The following is a 21,191-nucleotide window of genomic DNA, read 5'->3' as shown; positions in this document are numbered from 1 at the left end:
TCTCAATTAGACATCACTCAATGTAATTGATGGTCCCCTATTAACTTCCTACATTTGGTAGTAAAGACCTCTCCAAATGAATGATCATGTGAGAACTCAGTGTCCACACTAGAAAGACTAGGAAAGCATGTATGCATGCCTTATGTGTTCAGCAACAAAAAATTTACTGAAGGGTATTCTGCACAGCTAACTGTGACCATAGAAGGGCTAAAGAATGAGCTCACTGATACAGTCCTCCAAAGCTGTGTACAGATTGGGATGGTGGTGTGACAGCTCCACAGATATCCTTCCAGCTACACTTTCTATATAGTAAAAGTTCCATCTATAATGTGTGTAACAGATCTGAGGGGATGAGGGTGGACTCCAAGATGGTGACTGGTAGAAAGCAAGGTTATCTGATACCTTTGCTTTTAGAACTACACTTTGGGATCTTTGAGTATAGTAACAGGCTGAAGGGGATGACGAAAGGGGAATGTTCCCTGATTTACTCAAAGTTGACTAACAAGGGGGATAAGGAGGGTTTTATCTCTGATGGCAGTTGCTATGGGGCTGTTTGAGCCACGATGGACACTTTATTGGGTTATTGTTAGGAAAAGAGGGGCGATTAATACTTATAGGATACATGCAAAAATGATACAGACATAATCTTCCCAGGGAGTTCTCTTAAGCTATTTGGCAAATGCCAGAAGAATGACCTTAGGTTAATCTTTCAAGTGCCTTATTGAGGTGCTTATGCAGCTTTTTCTACCCTTGAGAGTTTACATATGAAATGCTTACACTTCATAGGGGAGGAAAAGTGAATTTTTTAAAAAGTCCCTACCTTTTTTTTTTTTTTAGGCATTACTAACCCATGTTAGTACTTCCATCAAAAATTCAAGAAACTCTATTTGAAACTTATGCATACATGATTACGTACAAAGAGAAATGGTCTCATCTTTCTCCCACTTGGAGAAAGCAGCACTGGCTAATAGAAGGAAGTAGAATGTAAGAGTTAGAATGTCAGAAGCTCCAGTCTGGAAAAAGCAGAGACCAACCATATCAACAAAGTTATCTAAGATTAAATTATTGAAGGTTCCACATAATCTTCATGGATTCCCGTCTTATTCCCAGATCACACCACTCTAGGACAGGCTGGAATGCTCGTATTAAGGCGAGTAGAATCCTGGAACCGGCATTCTCTGCCTCATCTATAAATTGTCATCAGATACCAGTGTGAAGAACACGGAGACAAACTTCCAACATGATAAACTATAGGAAAAGGCATGGAGTTGTCTAAGGATGCCCTCTTGTGGAAGGGAAAGGCAATGTTCCAGCTAAAGCAATAAAAGATTCTTTTGGGTGGGCTCCCTCTAGAAACCAGGAGAATTAGGAGAGGCCATCCATCACCTTTCCCCAAAAAGGTTCCAGATACTGGATCCAGATACAATAGCATTTCACAGGCAGTGTGTGTGTATTTACATATATATGTAAATGTATGTGTGTATATATACATATGTATGTATGTGTTGTGTATATAAATGTATAATGTGTATGTGTGCACACATGTGTGTATGCGTGTATGTGTGTTATATATACATGCATGTGTGTATTGTGATGTGTGTGACATATAATATGTATATGTGTGTGTGTGTGTGTGTGTGTGTGTGTGTGAATTGCCTCTCATTCTTATACATTGCCCTCTTTACGAATGGCTTTCTGAGTTTAAGCCCCCAGCCTGGGGATGCAAAGCCTCACTCACATACTCTCTTTACCATTGTCTAACAAAGCCTTGTTTCTCACACAGTGTTTTCCCTTTCCTTTTCCCCTATGGAATGTCTCCAGAACAGCTAAGAATAAAACCTGTAATCTCACTCACAGGAGATAAAATGTATTTTAAGGAGCTGCCCATCCCTGACAGGAGCCATTTTCTGTTTTGTTCTTGTAGGATTTCCGTTTCCATTTGTAGTCATGAAGAGCTGGAATGTGGCAGAATTTGGCATGGCCGGAAAAGAGTTTAGGAAGAAACAGACATTTGTAAATATAGGAAATGGAATCTTCATTCCAAGAAGTACTCAGTCCCAGCTCCCAAATCCTGGAGTTGTATAACAATAAAGAGAGAGAGACAGAGAGAGAGAGACAGACAGACAGACAGACAGACACAGAGACAGAGAGACAGGGACAGAGAGACAGAGACAGGGAGACAGGGACAGAGAAAGAGGAGACAGACAGAGAGAGACAGAGGTGCAATGGATGAAAAAAATCTACCTTTTTTTCTTCAGTCCTTCAAATCTCTGGGAAAGATCAAAGTCAATATTCTCAGGTACTGAGGTGTCGGCATCAGCCCATTTGGTTGGTTGTATGTTTGGGACAGATGACAACTCAGGCAACACCGAGTCAAAGATATCTAGTTTTTAAGGAGGATCTTGCAGGAGATTCTGGTTCAGGGCCACAAAGAACAGCTCATGCAGAAGGAACATTCTTATCAGCATTAACTTCCTCAACAAATTCATATCTTGGGGGCAAGGGGGCTGCTGGTATCAGAGGTGGCAGGACTCTGGAAATGACTGATAAGTCTCCAATGGCAAAATCTGATAGACCCTTTAGAGGTGGGCTATAAGAAAGGAAAACTTGGTAATGGCATGGGCCTAGAAATAGGCATAGATTCTGTTCCACTGGGACTCAACAACTGGTACTGTAAACCTACTACCTCCTTCTCTTCCTCTTTTATGACTAGCTTATTTTCTTTTGTAAAAAAAAAAAAAGGTACATTTTTACATGAATTTATAATCTGTTCCTCCCACACACCATAGAGTTCTTCCCTGTTACCTCTGAAATTGTCTCTTTTGTAATTTCTTATGGCTATCATAATATTCCATTCCATTCATATTTATTTGTTTAACTATTCTCAAAAAGAGGACCTCCACTTAGTTTCTGGGCTACCATAAAAAGAGCTGCTAGAAATATTTTTGCACTTATCAGTCCCTTTCCTCATTTTTTGATCTCTTTGAGGTATAGGCCTAATAGTGGTATGAATGGGTCAGTTTAGTAACTTTTTGTACATGGTTCAAATTGCTTTCTAGAATAGCTGGAGGCATTGCCTCAAGGCTACAGGTTCCCCCGCTCCTGGGCTAGATCAATACAATGCACCAACAAGGCATTAGTGCGCCTGTTTTCCCTCAGCGCTGCCAATATTTGTCACTGACATCTTTTGTCATCGACACTGTTTGTCATCTTTGCCTGTCTTATAGGTATGAGGAAGAACCCCAAAGTTGCTTTTATTTGCATTTCTCTAATTATTAGCAATTTAGGGCATTTTTTTCACCTGGGTATTGATAGTTTGGATTTCTTTCTTCAAAAACTGCCTGGTTACATGCTTTGATTATCAGAAAGTGGCTTTGCTTAAAAGTTGGATTTGCTTAAGATTGACTAACAGGGGGGCTGTGGAGAGTCTTATCTCTGATGTCATTTGCTATGGGACTGTTTGGGTCAAGATCAACACTTTATCTAATGATATTATTAGGAAAGGGGAGAAAGACTTTTTGAATGTTTTATGATAAATAAAATCAACAAGTTTCTTATATATCTTGTATATGAGACCTTTATCAGAGAAACTTGATGCAAAGATTTTTTTCCCATTTACCAGATTTCTCTTCTCACTTTTAACTGTATTAGATTTGTTTGTACAGAACCTTTTACATTTTATATAATGGAAATTTTCTATTTTACGGATGATCCTCTCTGTTTCTTTTGGTAACGAACTCTTTGGGGGAAGTTGGTGGCTCAATGGATAAAATTCTAGGCCTGGAGTTACGTAGACTCATTTTCCTGAGTTCAAATCCAGTCCAAAACACTTACTAGCTGTTTGACCCTGGGTATATCATTTAACCATATTTGCTTCAGTTTCCTCATCTGCAAAATAAGATGAAAAGGGAAATGGCAAACCACTCTAGTGTCTCTGCCAAGAAAACCCCAAATGGGGTCAAGAAGAGCGAGACAGACTGAACAACAAAAAATGAACTCTTGCCTTATCCACAGATCTGAAAGGCAATTTCTTCCATGATTTTCTTTTTGCTTGTGATATCACCTTTTATGTCTAAGTCATGAATCCATTTGGAGTTTGTCTTAGTATTATAAAGTGTAAAATGTTGACATGACCATCTCTTTTTTTCACATTATCTGTGAATCCAACATTGATAAAATCTGTCTCCACTCCTGGAGGAGCTTCTGCCATGACAACAGTCAGGATTATAAAGAACACTGTAGTTTGGGGAAATCTCAAGCAAGTATCTCTCTATCAGAATTTTGGGTGGAACCTCCACATTTCATTTGTGTGTTAGCCTGTCATTCGTTCTTCCCCTCTGGTCAGTGCTACACAATCTATCACATTCCTTGCTATACTCAGCACAAAGCTGATCCACAGCTATTTTCAGCTCAGCTGTTTCAGATTGGAGTCCAGAAGCGGAAGATCAATGTGGATGCAGATTTAGCCAGCCCAGAATCTAATTCCTTCATGTACCAGACCAGGCCGAATGAGGTCAAGAGCAGGTCACTGTTGAGGTCTAATACCTCAATGCCCTTCGCAAGAGAATCTTCCCTTAATCATGTGCTCCACATGGCTCCAAGCCCGCTACATAATCTACAAGCTGCTTCCTTGCTTGCTGGGCCAGTTCCATTTTTATTTTTCCCAGCAGTTTGAGGTGAATTAAGACCAGATGCAAATTGATTCTTAAGCATTCAGCTTCCAACCCAGAAATTAGTATGGTACATATGCTTTGGCCTCATTTACCAGGACTAGGCTACAACCCCTTAGGCTTCCTAAAGGATTTTGGGGGGTAGCTTTTCTCTCCTTCACCAGCTTTTTCCTCTGCATCATTAGGGGCCTTTGTTTAGTAGCCCCAGTTCCATTTAACCACTTAATATCAATTAGTTTTTACAAAGGGTTGGTTGGTTGGTTGTTGTCCTTCATGCTCGAAGAGGACCAAAATGACATCACTATGTTGGGGTCAAGGAAGTGTTTCTGATTGAACTGTTTGTACTCAACTTGTGGTAGAGCCTTCCAAGCTCATATTGGTCTGATCAGCCACAGTCAGACGCATTATACTTTTATAAAGGGAAATTTACTTCAAAGTCACAGGGTGTTCAAAAGTCTTAAGGCTGCACAATTTGGTATATTAGCTTAAAACTGTTCTGAGAATTTTGGGACACTATAGCAAGAACAGAAGTACAACTAGGACATATACTTCCTTAGAACACCTCGGTCTCTGGAGGAGAGTAGGTTCAACTTAACTCAGTTCCTACATAGCACTATTTGTGCCAAGTTCATATCCAGATACATCAAGAATTCCAGATGAATCCTTGTCTCAGTTTCTGATGGCCTAGGACCAGAAGGTCACTCTTTCATCCTCAGGGTACTGATGCTAGGCTGAGGACAACAAGTGGGCACAAGGACCTTTAAAACTCACTAGGTCCTGAGGCTCCACTCTCTTCACCTAGAACAAAGAAAAGACCAAATTAAAAAAGCCAAGCACTGAGGTCTGTTTCTTGGTTCCACATCACCTCTGAGGGGAGAAGGCCTTAAGGTCCTTTCTTCTCCTTCTCCCATGATCTTTCACTAGATGCAGTAAGAAAGGGAATTACTGAGACCCTCCTGGAGTAACTGAGGCATAGAAAAACCTAGAAAGACTTACATGAACTGATGCAAAGTGAAATGAGCAGAACCAGAAGAACATTGTACACCATAACAGCAATAGTGTAAGATATTCATCTATAAATGACTTAGTACAATGATCCAAGACTACTCTAAAGGACTTAGGATGAAAAATGCTATGCATCCCCAGAGAAAGAACTCATATGTCTGAATACAGATTGAAGCATACTTTTTTTTTAACTTTATTTTTCTTGAGCCTTTTTTATCTGTTTCCTTTTACAAGACTATTATGTATATGTTTTGCATGACTACACATGTATAACCTTTATTGAATTGCCTATGTTCTCAATGCGGGGGTGGGGGGAATGGAGCAAGGGAGAGAATTTGGAACTCAAAGTTTTAAAAAGGAATGTTAAAAATTATTTTTACATGTAATTGCAGAAAAATAAAATACTAAATAATTTTCTAAAAAAGAGTAACTGTGACAAAAGAAGCCATGACTGAAGAGGATGAAGAGAATGCTGAATGCTTCCAAAGCCTTTCCCCAAAACGGTTAGCTGATTGGGAACCAATTGCAGAATTGTCTACACCTGCTCCACATCTCTCTAAGGCATTTCTCTCATACTTTATCATAATTCTCCCAGAATCAAGCTCCCTAGTGTTCTCCATGTGGAGAGCTTGCATTGGCCAATGAAGGTGATGAGATCTGCTCATGTGTTGTTGTTCAGTCTTCATGACCTCATTTAGGGTTTACTTGGCAAAGAGACTGGAGTGGTCCACCATTTCCTTTTCCAGCTCATTTTACAGATGATGAAACTGAGGCAAACAGAGTTAAATGACTAGCTCAGGGTCATACAGCAACTAAGTGTCTGAGGCTGGATTTGAACTCAAGAAGATGAGACTTCCTGACTCCAGGCCCAGTACAGTAGGCACTATGGCGCCACCTAGTGGACCCTTCTGCTCATGTTATAGACATGTATTTCCATCCCCAAAGCGTGGTACTTCCATCCTAAAAGGCATGGCCACAGTTTTTGGGAATGAACTTCTAATACACAAAGACTAATACACAGTGGACTTCTAATACACAAAGGACACACTTATACAGCTATGTATAAATGTGCTTCCATAAAAACATACACACTGGCATATATGTATGTATATGTTTATATATGTATATATATACACACATGCATATATAATATGTGTGTATAATATACATGACCTATAGCAAGTAATATTGATTAATTTATGTTTCATGTATTTTATAACAAGTAATATTTTATTGGATTTTTTTCCCTACTTAATATATTTTTCCAATTAGATATAAAAATAGTTTTCAGCACTCACTTTCATAAGATTTTGAGTTCCAAATTTTTTCTCCCTCCCCTTTACCCTTTACTCTAAGACAGCATGCAATCTGATATGGCTTATACATGTACAATCATATTAAACATATTGTCCTATTAGTCATGTTACGAAAAAAGCATTAGAACAAAATGGAAAAACTATGAGAAAGGAAAAAAAAGTGAAAAGAGTCTGCTTCCATCTCCATTCAGACTCCAAAATTTTTTCTCTGGATGTAGATAACATTTTCCATCTTGAGTCTTTTGGAGTTGTCTCAGGTCCTTGCATTGCTGAGAAAAACTAAGTCTATCAAGGTCAGCCATCACACAATGTTGCTGTTACTGTGTACGATGTTCTCCTGGTTCTGCTACTTCACTCAGCATCAGTTCATGTAAGTCTTTCCAGGTTTTTCTGAAATCTGCCTGCTCATTATTTCTTATTTACGATCACAATAGTATTCCATTACATTCATATACCACAACTTGTTCAACCATTCCCCAAATGATGGGCATCCCCTCAATTTCCAGTTCTTTGCCACCACAAAAAGAGCTGCTTATTGCAAATAATATTAATTTATACTCTGCAGAGTGAAAAAAGACAGGACTTACAGTAGCAAAACTATAATTATTAAATGCATCACAGTAGTCATATTGTAATATGCCCTACAACAGAGTTTAAGGATTCTCTTCCTGACCCACCTTCTAGGTCAGTTATTTTTGATACATATTTTTCTAATTTTTCAATCTTTTGACTTTGTTCTAATAATGAGACATTTATACGGCACAGTGGATAGAGGACTAGACCTACGGTCAGGGAGATGAGTTCAGATCCTGCCCCAAACACATACTACCCCTACGGTGCTGGGCAAGTCATTTGCCCTCTGTTTTCTCAATGATAAAATGGAAGTTATAAGGTCACCTATCTTCCAGGGTTGTTGTAAGATATGTAAAATGGGAGATTTCCTCAGAGAGTTGTTGGTGAGGAACAAATGGGATAATTTCTGTAAAGTACTCTGTAATTCTTAAAGTGTCATATAAATCATAAAGTTCTCTTATTATCATTCTATTTCTTGTTGTTTTATAGATTAACTAAATTTTGTTTGATTCATTCTGTTTTTCAGGGAGCTCATTACTTGGGAAAGATTTCCATTTTCTATTCTAAACCATTTTTTCTCCTTCGAAGTTTTTCTTCAAGGCTCTCATTTAAATTGTAGTTCCATTCCAGCCACTCTTGGAGTCTTTGTGGCCAAGTCATTCTTTCTCAGAGGTTCTACTTATTCTTGTGAAGATGCTGTCTTCTGGGTTTATCTCCTGGGCTTCTCTTAACCCATCATATTTCTTCACCATGGTTGATATTTTCTTTTGTTTGCACAAATCTCCAGCCTCAGCCTCAGTTTCTGGATTGGAACGTTGTGCTAGGGCCAGATGCTGCCCCACAGTTGCAGTCTTAGATGGAGCAGGCCAGCCCTGGTTGGTACTCTGTCGTCTGTGGTTTGAACATTTCTGCAGTCCTGGCTGGAATGGCTGGCACCAGGCCCTGCCATCTGCCCAAACCTCTGACTTTTGCTTCGTTTCTCTTGGCCCAACTTGGGTGGTTGGCCTTATCACTATCTCTCCTTATGCAATCTCCAACCCAGAATTGGTTCCGTCCCCTCACATTGGAAATCTTGCTTGGCTCAGGGTTCCGACAAAGCCCCCAGCATGTGTATATGGTTGGCGAGATGCCCTTGTCTTCTGCTTGTCAGAAGTGTGCACTCCCCCCAATCCCAAACTCTTGCCTTCCTAGGTAATGACTAACAGGGGCTGGCTCTCTTCCTTGCTGCTGTCCCAACAGACCGGTGCCAAGGTCCTGCTGGCATCAGGTTGTGATTACCCACAGCTTACAATGACTTCTACCTTTCTTGGTGTGTCCCTGATCAGAGCACCCACATGTCTTAGGCTCTATGGAATGAGGTTGGGTTTGAGGTCCCTGGAGAGTTCGTAGCTTTTGCAGGCTTCATGCTGGCTTCCTTCTGCCCTCCACCTGCATCTGGGGCAGTCCTAGAATACATGGAGGAACTGACCATGTCTCTCATCTTGGTCACTGTTCTATCTGGTATCTTTTTAGATGTCTGTTGGAGCATAATTGGGTAATCTGGACTCTGTGACACTGAGGTGAGGAGTGTACTTCAGGTAGAAGGGGCTGTCTATAAAAAGGCTTGAAGACAGAGATGATAGGCTGAATTGGGGGATTTAGAAGAACATTAAGTAGACCAGTTGGGCTTGAAGGGAAATTAAAAATAAACCTAGAAAGATAGACTAGAGCCAGATTGTGAAAGGTTCATCATGATATCAATCAGCAAATCAATCAATCAACCAACAGACATTGATCAAGCACCTACTATGTGCCTGGCATTGTGCTAGGCCTTAGACTACAAATGTAAAGAAAGAAACCATCCTGCTCTCAAGGTGCTTACATCCTACAAGATTGTATATAAGATACACCCTGTAGAGAGAAGAAATATAAACTTTTAAAATACAAGATAGTCTGGAAGTTTAGCAGTTGAGGGGATTAGGAAAAGCAGAAAAGAACAGCTTTGCTGCAGTGAGGGTCCATTTGGAATTATTTAAATTGAATTTACTGAATTGAAATTATTTAACATTAATTTATAATGTAACCAATTACCAAGATTGTATGGCTTTTTCCAGCTGTTTAGCAGCAAGCTGGTAGGAGCAGAGGAGGTGAATGATAGGAGTAGTGTGGAACTGAGATTTGGAAAGGAATAACAGACAATAGGACAAAAGGGTGGAGGGATTTGAGAGTAAAGGCCCATGTGGATTGGATTGGCTAACTAAAGAGTACAATTTGGAAAAGGAGAAAAGTGGCCCAAAATGGGGCATTGTCAGGAAAAGCTAGCTGGCCGGTAGAAATGAGAGAGAAAAGCATCCAGAAGATTTGTTTATCATAGAACAGGAATTCCAGAGGGCACAGTGAATGGAATGGGCCATAAGTAGTATAGAGTTGAGAAAGATGAGGATGAGATTATAGAAAGGGGGTATATGAGGGTTGGTTTGCTCCTAGGTGGCTCCTATGACTGAGTAACATAAGGAGAGAGAATGAAACAGGTGGCAGGAGATTGTTAGACAGGGATAGTCGTGGATGAACAATAAAACCATCTGGAAGAGGTGCTGCCGAACAAGGCCTTGGAAGTAGCAAAGAGAAGAGGGGGCACCCTCCATTAATTTTTAGGGTGTGCTGCCTAATATCAGGAAGAGTCTTCTAGAGGTGCCTCTACAGAAGGAGAAGAGCTCCAAGCCCCGGAGCAGGTTAGTGCGGGAAGGAAAGAAGCCTAACCATTTTCCCTACCTCTAGCCTCTCTTCCTCCATACCTTCTTCAGAGGTCACCAGTTTCCAAAAAAAGTCCAGCTGTAATAGTTCCATCCCTGCTTAGTCACCTTCCATGGTTCCCCATGGCTCACAATATCGTTTGGGTTCCTTCTCCTGTTCTCCCTTCTTATATTTTCAATTTTTCATCATTAGAAACATAAACTTCTGGAGTGAAGGAACTATCTTGGGGTTTATTTTGGTTTTTATATCCCTAGCATTTATCAGAGTGCCCATCATATAGTAAATACTTAATAAATGCTTTGAGTCCAAACTGGCCAGAAGGACAGATACAAGCCAAGTCGAAGGAGCTGGGTCTCTGGAGGGAAAGGAGGCAGTGTTTGTGGGCTAGGTCAAACCACTGCTTCATGGCCATCTCCCTTCAGAGCAGGGTACAGCCAGCCCAGGACTCCACAGGACCCAGGAGCAGAAGTGTTCCAGGCCTTGGCTTTCCCCTTGGATGATAAGCTTCTTTCTTTTAAATTAAAGGGGTCATCCCTTGAGTAATTTAAGAAGTGTATTCATTGAATGGGTGTATCTCACTGAAAGTGAGAATGTGTTAAGACTTAGCCTGAAAGGGCCAGGGTCTCCCAGTGCATCCTGGGCCATCTCCAGTCATCCCGATCAATATCTGGTCACTGGACCCAGCTGGCTCTGGAGGAGAAGTGAGGCTGGTGACCTGCACAGCCCTCCTTCACTCAAAACAAAGTCAACTGCAAGTCATGTCATCATCTTGATGTCATGGTCCTCTTGGAGAATGCAGGACAAACACACAACAAAGCTCCTGGTGGACAGGGACCGTGGTGGGTCTCTCTGGAGGCTCAGCAGGGGGCCTCACAGGTAGTAGGTGCTTCTGGCCCTTCCCCCCCACCTCCAACGTAAACGTTTTCAGCTCACAGTGCCTAGGACGGGGTGGTTGTTTGTCCTGGGTCATTGTTCAGGCGTGTCCTACTCTCACTGGCCTCACTTGGGCTTTCTCTTGGCAGAGACGCTGGAGGGATTCGTCATTTGCTTCTCATTTTACAGATAAGGAAACTGAGGCACACGAGGTGAAGCGCCTTGCCCAGGATCGCAGAGCCAGCGTCTGAGGCTGGAGCGTTCTCGGTTCCAAGCCCAGCACTCCGTCCACAGCGCCACCTAGCGGCCCTTTAGGGCACGGCTTAGTGCTTCCTAAATGCCATGGCGGCTGTAAAGTCGCTGGGCCTGTTTCCCCGTCTGTACAATAGATGCCATCCCCGTGTAAATCCATAGAATCCTACTAGTTTTGACACCACCCAGCAGGGTTACCGTCCTGGGAATCCTAAACTGTGTGCCGGGAAGGCAGAGCCACGTGCGGTGGGAGGAGGGAATGGGAAGAGAAAGGGAAGGGAAGAGAAAGGGAAGGGAAGACTACTCCTCCCGGGATGCCGTGAAGGTTCACGCCTCTTCCGGCACTGGAGAAAGAGGGAGGGGACAGGAGTTGGTTGGAGGATGGGAGCGTATTAGCCTTTGAGTTTTCCTTTCGTCAGTGCCCCGTTGCCTGCTGGAAGGAGCTGCAATCAAGTCTCGTGGGCGGAGCTGCATGACGGGAATTGTAGTCTCTTCTGAATGGGCGGTGAGAAGAGGACCCAATAAGAAGAGCAGTTGTCTTGAGAGGCGGGCATTCCCACCTATGAGAATAAGGATGCCCGTATTCCTGCCGAAAAGGGCGGGATTTCCTGTAGCGTAAGGGTGGTGAGACGCTGCACGCCAGAGCATTACTTCCTTTTGCGGGTTGGCGGGGAGTGAGGTGGCAGCACCATGAAGGCCTCGGGCACCGTAAGCGTCCTGCATCTTGGCTGGGACTGGGACTGGGGTCGGGTCCGGAGGGAAAAGGAGGGAAACCTTCCTGGAGTCCGGCCGATCGGACAGGCCGGCTTGTGCTGAGGTGAACGGGCCGGCCCACGCGGCAGGCACCTCGGACTCCCTGGTCGCGCTTGCGCACGAGGGTTCCTAGGGTGCGGGCCAACATGGCGGCTCCGCGTGGAGGCGGCGGGTCCTGGGGAACCCCTTCCCCTCGTCAGGCTGGGGAGCTCCGCGGAGAGCCACGGGCTGCTGCGGCCCCGGAGTCCGAGGCCTCCCCTTGGGCCCTGGGTCCGCCCCGTCCCTGTACGTGCATCACCGAGAGGTCTCCGCTTAGAGTGCTGAATCCGAGTCGTAGCCCCGGCGTCCCCTCACCATCAGGGGGCGGTGGGAGGGGGAGGGGGAGTTGGGGGGAGGACGCGCTGGGCAGGGATGGCTCCCATAGGACGAGGCGGGAGAAGAGGCGGGTCCTGGGCTGGGCGGGGGTCAGACCTGAGCCCCTTCTGGGTCCGTATAGAGAAGGCGACAGGCCCACGGCTTGTTGGGAGTCATTCCTCGCCAGCCCTGGTGTTTTCCGATGGGGCACCCCGGGCATGAAGGGGGGAGGTGCTGCAGCTTTGTCCTGCCCTGTTTTAGTGACTATAACCTGCCAAACCTGTAACTTCATCTCAGGGGAGAAACAGCTAAACCCATTAGGAAGCGAAGGGGTAGGGAAAGCCCGGATCTTGCCAGGGTTGTGTTACAACATGGTCTCCTAGTGCAAGGCCCCCTCCTGGGATCGCTGTACAACATTCTGGGAGAGTATCACGACTGATGGACGTTGTACTCCGCACAAACCAGTTACCGAGGTGGTTTGATCCCCATTTTGCAGAAGAGGGCTTTTTGGGTGATGTTCCCCAGGCTGGTAAGGGGTAGAACCCCAGACGGAAAGCCCACTGGATTTGTATTTGGCCCTGTGATTTTATAGCATCTTCTTCTGGAGGAGGGGGGGAGTTTGATTTCTAAGGTCAGTTCAGGCCCTGTATCTTAGGAATCCAGGAGGCCCACTTGGCATTGCCTGTGCTGTTTATACCAAATAAACGCCTTGACTCCAGACTTCTCCCTTGAGGGGGCATGGGAGGGACGTGGTTACACCTTGTTGTCCCCTGTCATTCCAGCTGAGAGAGTATAAGGTAGTTGGCCGCTGCCTGCCTACTCCCAAGAGTCCTGTGCCGCCTCTTTATCGCATGCGGATCTTTGCTCCTAACCACGTTGTGGCAAAGTCCCGGTTCTGGTACTTCGTTTCCCAGTTGAAAAAGATGAAGAAGTCTTCTGGAGAAATCGTGTACTGCGGACAGGTACCTGACCTCCCTGGAGAAACTTGGAGTGGGTGGAGCCACTGTGGCATCTTTCCTGTTCCTGTAGATGGCACTCCTGCCCTCCCAAGTTAGCTTGACTTTTCTTTCCCTAGAGGAGCCTTCTTTCAGGGAAGGTTTGGTGCTGGGGTAAGTGAAAAGTAATTAAAGATTCTTAGTGAGTTTTTCTTGTATTATTTGCTTTTATTTAATAGGTCTTTGAAAAGTCCCCTCTTAGGGTGAAAAATTTTGGCATCTGGCTGCGCTATGATTCCAGGAGTGGGACCCACAACATGTACAGGGAGTACAGGGACCTGACCACTGCTGGTGCCGTCACTCAGTGCTGTAAGGACATTCTAAGCTGATCCATGTTTGGGATTGGGAGGATAAGTGGGCATTAAATCAAGCTAACGTTAGCTTTTGTGGGCAGGGCTCTGGCACCTTGCCAGTCTGCCTCTTGGAAGGGAAGAGGGAGGGAGTTGCTTAAGTGGACCCAAGTGGTCGCGTGGGTCTTTTTTTATTGGAGACATTTTCCCTAAAAAACCTGGTCTCCTGGGGACCCAGGGTTTCCCATCTTAGTCTTGTGCTGAATGCCTAGGGTTTCAGTTACATGCTTATTTATTACCTGAAAAGTGTTAAAGGTTGTTAAAGATGCTCCAGGCAGCTTATCCTGTCATTGAGGAAATGAAGCTAGCACATTTTTATGTACTGCTGGACAGATGCATGTTGAGTCATTTAGTATGTGTTCATGTTACATGAAACCTAAGTGAAGAAACAGTAATCATTCAGACATAGCCTCTGCATGCTAGGAGCTCACAGGCTGATGATGGTTATCGTAGCTTACACTTAGGTCATACTTTTAAGTTTGCAACACAAAACCAGGGTTGCAGATGACAGGTTAACTGACTTGCCTGGGTTACATGGTGAGGAAGTTTGAGGCAGGATCTGAACCCAGGACTCCTGTCCTCCAAGCCACCTGCCTGCCCAGTGTTAGACACAAAAATAATTGGAATCATTGTGATGGAGAAGGTATAAAAATTTTGGTGAGGAAGAAATAAATCATTTTGTGTAGGAAAGGCTTGGGGCGGGATGGCATTTGAGGTGAAGCTTAGAGGATGTGATAGAATGTTGTAAGAACATTTGGGCAAAAGGGAGTGATCACTGTCTGACTCCATTCACAGCAGGTTGGGGGCAGATGATGATGAGATCCTTGAAGGGACTGTTAAGAGTCAGGGAGTTGTTGGTGTTAGCGGGGACACACAGTTTTGGCAGTTGTCGTAGTTCAAGAAAGAAGGGTTTGGAGCATAAGACAAAAAGTCAGGGATCTGTTCCAGTAGAGGATTTGGCACCTATTTGGATTGTGGGGAACAAAGGAAAGGAGGAGCTCAGTGCTCTGAGAAGGGATTCTTCATCTGGCGTCCATTGGACCCTGACTTCAGGAAGTCTTTGCAGTTGGATAGGGGAAGTAACTTTTTAAATTTTCATTAACCTTTAAGTGAAAGTTAGTATTTTCCTTAGTATTTTCCTTCAGTTATTCATTTAGGAGACAACATTTTGAGAAGGGGTCCCTGATACCCAAAAATGTGAAAAACACTCTTGGAGCTTGGGTAACAGGATGCCTGGTACCTTTCACAGAATGAATGAAGTTAGTGGACACTAAGAATTAGTGTTATTTGGGGTCTAATCATACTCCAAAAGGTCAATGGATTGGGTTCTCCTATCCATTTATTTACTTCATTTCACAGCAGTTGCTCTATGAGTGTTTTTAAATTATTGATCACCAGTTTCTTGGATCATACTCCATTACATGTTCTTTTGAGGATTTGTGCATAGAACAATTTAAGAATGTTTAACACAAGAAGCCATAGACTGGCTCTAATATTTATCATAACATGTTCGGGAGAGTCTCCTGAAGCAGTTGGAGGATTTACTGTTAAGAGGGGAAGGAGGCATCTCACAGAAATGCTATATGTATATGGTCAGGTCTCAGTCTGAAAGGCAGAGTGAGTGTTCCCAAATGTTCCTCCACTTCAATCCAGATTTTTGGGGGATCTGATTTTTGTCTGGGACCTTTTATGTACCAAGATTTCAAGAACAGTCAGATGAATTCAAGAAACATTAATTGTGTACTGCGTGCCAGCAGGAAGGGATACTTTTCCTCTTGAACAAAGGGGAATGCTTAGGAGAGGCCAGGACTGGGGCATCACCTGTTCAGTGATCCAGTGGACACCTCACTACCACCATCACCCCCTACACCTGTGACCTTGGGTGGCCACTCAAAGCAGGCCTTCTAAGTCTCCCCTGTGGAGGAGGTTGATGATTACTCAGCAACTGAGGTATAAGTAGTAAGCCGGATACCTCTTAAGATGCCAGGAGGCACTAGCTCACCTGGCAAGTTCTACTTTTTACAGTTTAGGCAGTAGTTTCCAAGTTGATGACAGGATCAGCAGTTGGGTATTAGTTTGTAGCTACGTCATAAATACAGGACCCGCTTTTGTAGCCTCCCTTTGAACCTTCAAATCTCGTAGGGAAGGACATTGTGGGAGTAGAAAAGAAAGCTGGATTCTCAGTGACAGGAATATCATTTTAAAAGCCTGGCACTGACCTCTCAGGGCTAGTGTTTATGGACCCTCATGGGGATGACTTGAGTCCTGGGGGGTTTCCTGATAACAATTAAAGGAGTAGTTCCCAAAGTAAGAGAAGTTGAGGGATGCTTCAAGCCTGGTAGGGGGCTTTATGTGCTGTCTCAAGACAGTTCTTGGGGCAACCCCATAGCTGAGCACCACAAGCCCTTGATGAGGAAACTGAGACCCAAGTTGAGCTAGTAAGCCTGAAGGGGACAGCAAGGACTTGGGACATTTTTCACTAACCTGAGGGTTATTGTTGCTCACAAGATTTAAAGGCTGGAAGTGTCTTCCTGTATCTGTTCTGTGTCCTTCCGGTCCCTGGCACAGGACCACAGGTGTCTCAGCAGAAGTTGTTCCCTTGCTTGGACACCTGCTGATTTTATAGATGCTTCAAAGGCTCTGTGAAGTTGGTGTCATTGACTTTGGTGGCAGTCTCTGCAGGCCAGATGCAGCAGTTCGCATTCTCACAGCTTTAGCTTTACAGACAGGAATGCAGATTTATAGACTTATATTGTACACTGGGAAAATTTCAGCCCCCAAATGACCATCCAGCGTCTTAACTGACACAGCTTCCGACAATAAATCGTACCTGCCCACATTCTGTGCTGAGATGAGACAGCAGTAACAATGCCTTCACCATTCTGTGGGAGGAATATCTGTCACGTGGAAGAAAAATGAGCTAAACAGCCCCCTGCCCTAGAATAGCAGGAAGGCATATGTAGTCAGATCTGTTCTGTGACCAAGAGGCTACTGGCATTGCTTTCCCTTGAAAGTTGGATAACAGTTCAGTAAGAGATGATTGAGAGAAGAGGGGCACGTTTTATGTTGTCTGTTTACCAGTCTGGGGAGGGGGTGAGGGAGATGAGGATCAAGGAAGGTGCTGCCCCTTGGGAGAGGCCCTTTGAACTACAGCTAGTTGGTAGCCAGGGCTGCCAGCCTGATGGGCTTTTTTTTCTTTGCTACTGCTGAGTGCACAGACCACAGGGGCTTTCTCCTGTACATTGCACCCAAACCCCAAAGACCTTTGTTTCTCCTTAACAATGATCTTATCTTGGGTGCAGACAGTAAGTGGGCCTCGTCGCCTTTCTGGAGCTTACGAAAGTGCTCCAGAAAGTGAAATGGTAGGTTCTACACTCCTAAGAGACTGTGGTCCTTCTGGGGCTTACCCCAGGCTTGTCAGGTACAGGCAGTATTTGTCCTGATTGCACTTATTTCTCTCATTCATCTCCATGAAGGCAGAACTGGAAAAATCCTTCTTGCAGGTCAGCTGAGAATACTGTGAATTGCCTGTGTGCAGAGCCCTGTCAGGAAGGAAACTGAAAAATTCGACTTAGTCTGTGTCCTTGTGTAGCTGACCGTCCACATGTGGTTAGCATGGAGCAAAAGAAACAAGTGCAGATGAGGAAATTAGTCCTGTGCCACAACTCTGGGGTGGAAGGGGGGATGAAGGCTTAATGGAAAAGGTGTTTGATCTGGGCTTGGATTATATCAAGGGGAGGGGTCAGCAGTGTGTCTTCTGGGGTGGGCCAGACTGTGGCTGCAGCTGTCCTAGTGGTCCGATGCAGCTCCTTCCCCCAAGTGGTTAATATGAGAACTTAGTAGAACTGGTCACAGAAAATGTCAAAAAGTACGAGTGAGGCAGCTAGTTGGTGCAGTGGGTAGAGCTGCAGCACTAGTCATGAGGACCTGAGATCAAATGTGGTCTCAGACACTTGGTACTTAGAAGCTGTGTGACCCTGGGCAAGTCACTTAACCCTGATTGTGTCGCAAGTGTGTGTATGAGACTTCTCTTTTTATTTTAAAAGTGAATATCATGGTGGCCTGGTTTGAAGATAGGAAAATAGGTTAGTACCTATTTTCAACCCATTTTTGGTTATCTTGGCAGACCGAGATATGGGAGCCCGTCACCGTGCCCGGGCCCACTCCATCCAGATCATGAAAGTGGAAGAAATTCCTGCCAGCAAGTGCCGCCGGCCCGCAGTCAAGCAGTTTCACGTAAGTGAAAACTGGGATATATCAGGATTTCCCTGAAGGGGGTAGTTTCTAAGCTTTCCACTTCTCTAGGACCTTGATTAAATGGCCAGGCTTACAGTAAGTGATTTCTAAGGCCTTATTGAGCAGTATGTAGTGGGTGTTTTTGTGAGGCTGTTTATCAGTGTGACTGTGCGGATAGAATTACATGTTACGAAATGGATACTGAGAAAATACTGGATCAGCTAACCCTTGGTCACTGCAGTGTTGATCAGTCTATATGAAAAGGCTTCTCCTGAGACAGTAAACAGACTTAGTGAGTGGCAGGTCATGTGGCAGTAACACCTCACCCTGCCATATTTTCTGATTACAAAGTATTTTTACAATCTTGACACCCATTCTTGGTGGCCCAAAGAGGAGGAAGGTAGTGCACCACACCCAGCTAACCAATGAGGAAACATTCCCAGAGTCAGGGTAGTGTGTCCAGGGTCCACACAGCAAACCCAGGGTGCAGCTAGGGACTTGGTCAGGTGACAAGGCCAAGCCTGAACTGTGTGTGGTTTGTAACCCTTTAAATTGAAAGTGGGGAACCAAGAAGGGTGAGATGAGACAAATTGGGGGTGGGTGACCATTTTTACTTTTCTTTGTATCCTCAAATGTTTAACACAGTGCCTGGCACAGAGTAAGCTGACTGGACCAGCAGCCACCTGCCCTGATAAGTAAATGTGACTTGATAGTGAGAGTGCTACTAAAGTCTAATTGAAGAGCTTCGTGCCACCTCTTCCCCTCCATGTGTGAGGGTGGGATGAGGCTAAGGGAGCCCTCTTTAACAATCTCTTTGGTTTGCAGGACTCCAAAATCAAGTTCCCTCTGCCCCACAGAGTTCTGCGCCGCCAACACAAACCACGCTTTACTACCAAGAGGCCCAACACCTTCTTCTAAGTGCAGAAACACGGAGGCACCTGTTTTATTTGATCTGTTTAAATAAACTTCTCAATTGGAAACCCAAAGCGGACTGATTTTTAGAACATTGTTAGCTTGGGGGGGTGGGGAGAGGGCTTCTTACTAGAAGACAGATGAAGTGACTATTGCCCTAGGATCTCAAACTCTTTCCACTGGAATATCACTGATTCAGCTCCTTCTTGTGGGTCATACAGGTGGTTTCCTGTTCTGGGGCTGATCATCTCCAACTTTCCTGGCATGATTTCAGAGATAAAGGACGTAGGAGGGAAATGGGGGAAGTGTACCAATTTAGGCCGCCTACCAAGTTCCCTTAAGACAGGAAGGTTGTTTGTCTTTACGGTGTTATTGTATAAATTATTCTCCTGGTTCTCACTTCCTTCTGAATGGTTCATACGAGTCTCAGGTTTCTCTTAAAAAAAAAACCTTTTTTTAAATTTCTTTTAAGTTTTCCATTACATTTATGTACCATAATCTGTTCAGCCATTCTTCCATTGATGAGCACCCTGTTTTAGTTTTCAGTTCTTTTTAACCACCACAAAAAGAGCTGCTCTTAACATTTTTTGTGTGTGTGAAACTCCCTTACTTTACAGCTCTGGGAAGCTGAGATCCAGGGAAGGTTACAGTAAGTGACAGGATTTGGGATTTGACCTTGGATTTGTGACTCCAAATAGAGCATTCTTTCCTCTACATCATACTGCTTCAATCCTGACCCTGACACTTAGGTGATCTTGGACACCTCAACCTCCCAGAACATTAGACTGACCTCCTGAAACCTGCTCCTTGGTCTTTCCTTGAGGGTGTCTTTTCCTCTCATTGAAAGGGGAACCCTAGTGGTTCTGCCCTTTGGCTGTCAAAGGAGCTTAGGTGTGAGTGAGTGCCTTAGGCAGAGGGAGTGATCTGCTCAACCCCCTTACCTTATCCACCCACAACTCACAGAGTCACAGTGGGACCAGCCTGTGATAGTTACGACCCCCTGGTCTCCAGGGGTCCTGCTTGGGTTCCAATTGCTGTATAGAAATTCCTTACTCCTCACTCCCCTCCTCCAACTGAAGGAAGAGCTGTTAGGATCCAATCTAATTTTCCTTGTGTGAATCATAGCAGAAGGTGTATAGGAACAAAGAGTACATCATTTCACAATCCATCCTATGAGAAAATAAGCCAGATTAGGCAGCCTTGGGTGGGGAGGCCTCCTGGAATGGGTCAGACCAAAGGCAGGGGTCTCTGGCAGGCTTCTGATCTGCTGGGTGATTCCAGGGCAAATCATTTAATCTCTCCACCCCACCTGCTTTCATTTATGAAGTCAGAATGTTACCTAACAGTTAATACTGAAACTTCCCCTCTGTTTTGCTGTATTGAATATAAATGCATTTGATATTCTCATAAATGTCATCAAATTTTAATTTAATTTATAGTATTTAATATTTAATAAATTTTCTGCATTTATACACATCCATGTATGCATATAGATGTGCACGCTTATACATATATGTGTATAATATACACATGTGTATGCATACATGTTTGTGTATAATGTGCATGTATGTTTGTTTATATGGATGTATACTAATATATCTACATATCTTTATATAAATCAATCTCATCTATCCATCTGACCAAGGCCAGTTTGTCTCTCCTCTCTTCCCCTCCCAAGAAGGAAAAGGGGCTTACCATATTTGTACCCTATTTTCACTGTAACTTGGAACCCCTGAACTCAAGTGATCCCCCCGCCTTAGCTTCCCCCGCACCTGCTGGCCTAGCCAAGGTCCTCATCCAGCAGAATTCAAACAGGTCTCATGATAGACTGTAGGTCCATTTTCTGGGGATTGTGAAGAAGCTCTTCTCTAGAAAAAAAAATCTTAAATAAATGATATAATAATAACAAATACTAAATAATAAAGTGATAATAGCTCATTAAATTCTATATGATTATTCTATGCTTACAACAGGGGGCATTCTAACCTAATTTTACCAATTTAAAAAAACGATCAGAGACTGGCATCACAGGAGGTAAACAGATGGGGTGGGATTCGAACTTGGGTCTTCATGATTCCAGCTCCAAATTGCTCTCCACTACAATAGAATTGTCATAGAAGTTGTAGAGGGGGTTGGTTGGGGAAGGGAATCTACACCAACAAATCCCCA

At 44.0% G+C, this 21,191-nt stretch overlaps 1 protein-coding gene, 1 non-coding gene and 1 pseudogene across 2 annotated transcripts; 2 read left to right on the top strand and 1 right to left on the bottom strand.

Annotated features, from left to right (window-relative positions):
* Nucleotides 1-2,077: 2,077 nt before the first annotated feature.
* LOC140502229 (IST1 homolog pseudogene) lies at nucleotides 2,078-10,390 on the bottom strand (annotated as a pseudogene).
* Nucleotides 10,391-11,975: 1,585 nt separating this feature from the next.
* Nucleotides 11,976-19,096, top strand: RPL18A (ribosomal protein L18a). Its single transcript, XM_072601686.1, has 5 exons — nucleotides 11,976-12,130; nucleotides 13,312-13,491; nucleotides 13,704-13,833; nucleotides 18,001-18,110; nucleotides 18,936-19,096. The coding sequence occupies exons 1-5, from the start codon at nucleotides 12,113-12,115 to the stop codon at nucleotides 19,026-19,028; spliced, it is 531 nt and encodes a 176-aa protein (XP_072457787.1). The 5' UTR covers nucleotides 11,976-12,112; the 3' UTR covers nucleotides 19,029-19,096.
* Nucleotides 17,116-17,251, top strand: LOC140502907 (small nucleolar RNA SNORA68). The gene has a single exon (XR_011966630.1). It is a non-coding gene; the product is annotated as a small nucleolar RNA SNORA68 (small nucleolar RNA).
* Nucleotides 19,097-21,191: the final 2,095 nt, after the last annotated feature.

This window comes from Notamacropus eugenii, chromosome 4, assembly GCF_028372415.1.
Source record: "Notamacropus eugenii isolate mMacEug1 chromosome 4, mMacEug1.pri_v2, whole genome shotgun sequence".
Lineage (NCBI taxonomy): Eukaryota > Metazoa > Chordata > Mammalia > Diprotodontia > Macropodidae > Notamacropus > Notamacropus eugenii.
This window is presented reverse-complemented; position numbering and strand designations above follow the sequence as displayed.

Coding starts and splice junctions, on each gene's coding strand:
- RPL18A (XM_072601686.1), top strand. Junction 13,492..13,703: donor AAATCGTGTACTGCGGACAG/GTACCTGACCTC, acceptor TTTATTTAATAG/GTCTTTGAAAAGTCCCCTCT. Junction 13,834..18,000: donor TGGTGCCGTCACTCAGTGCT/GTAAGGACATTC, acceptor TTATCTTGGCAG/ACCGAGATATGGGAGCCCGT.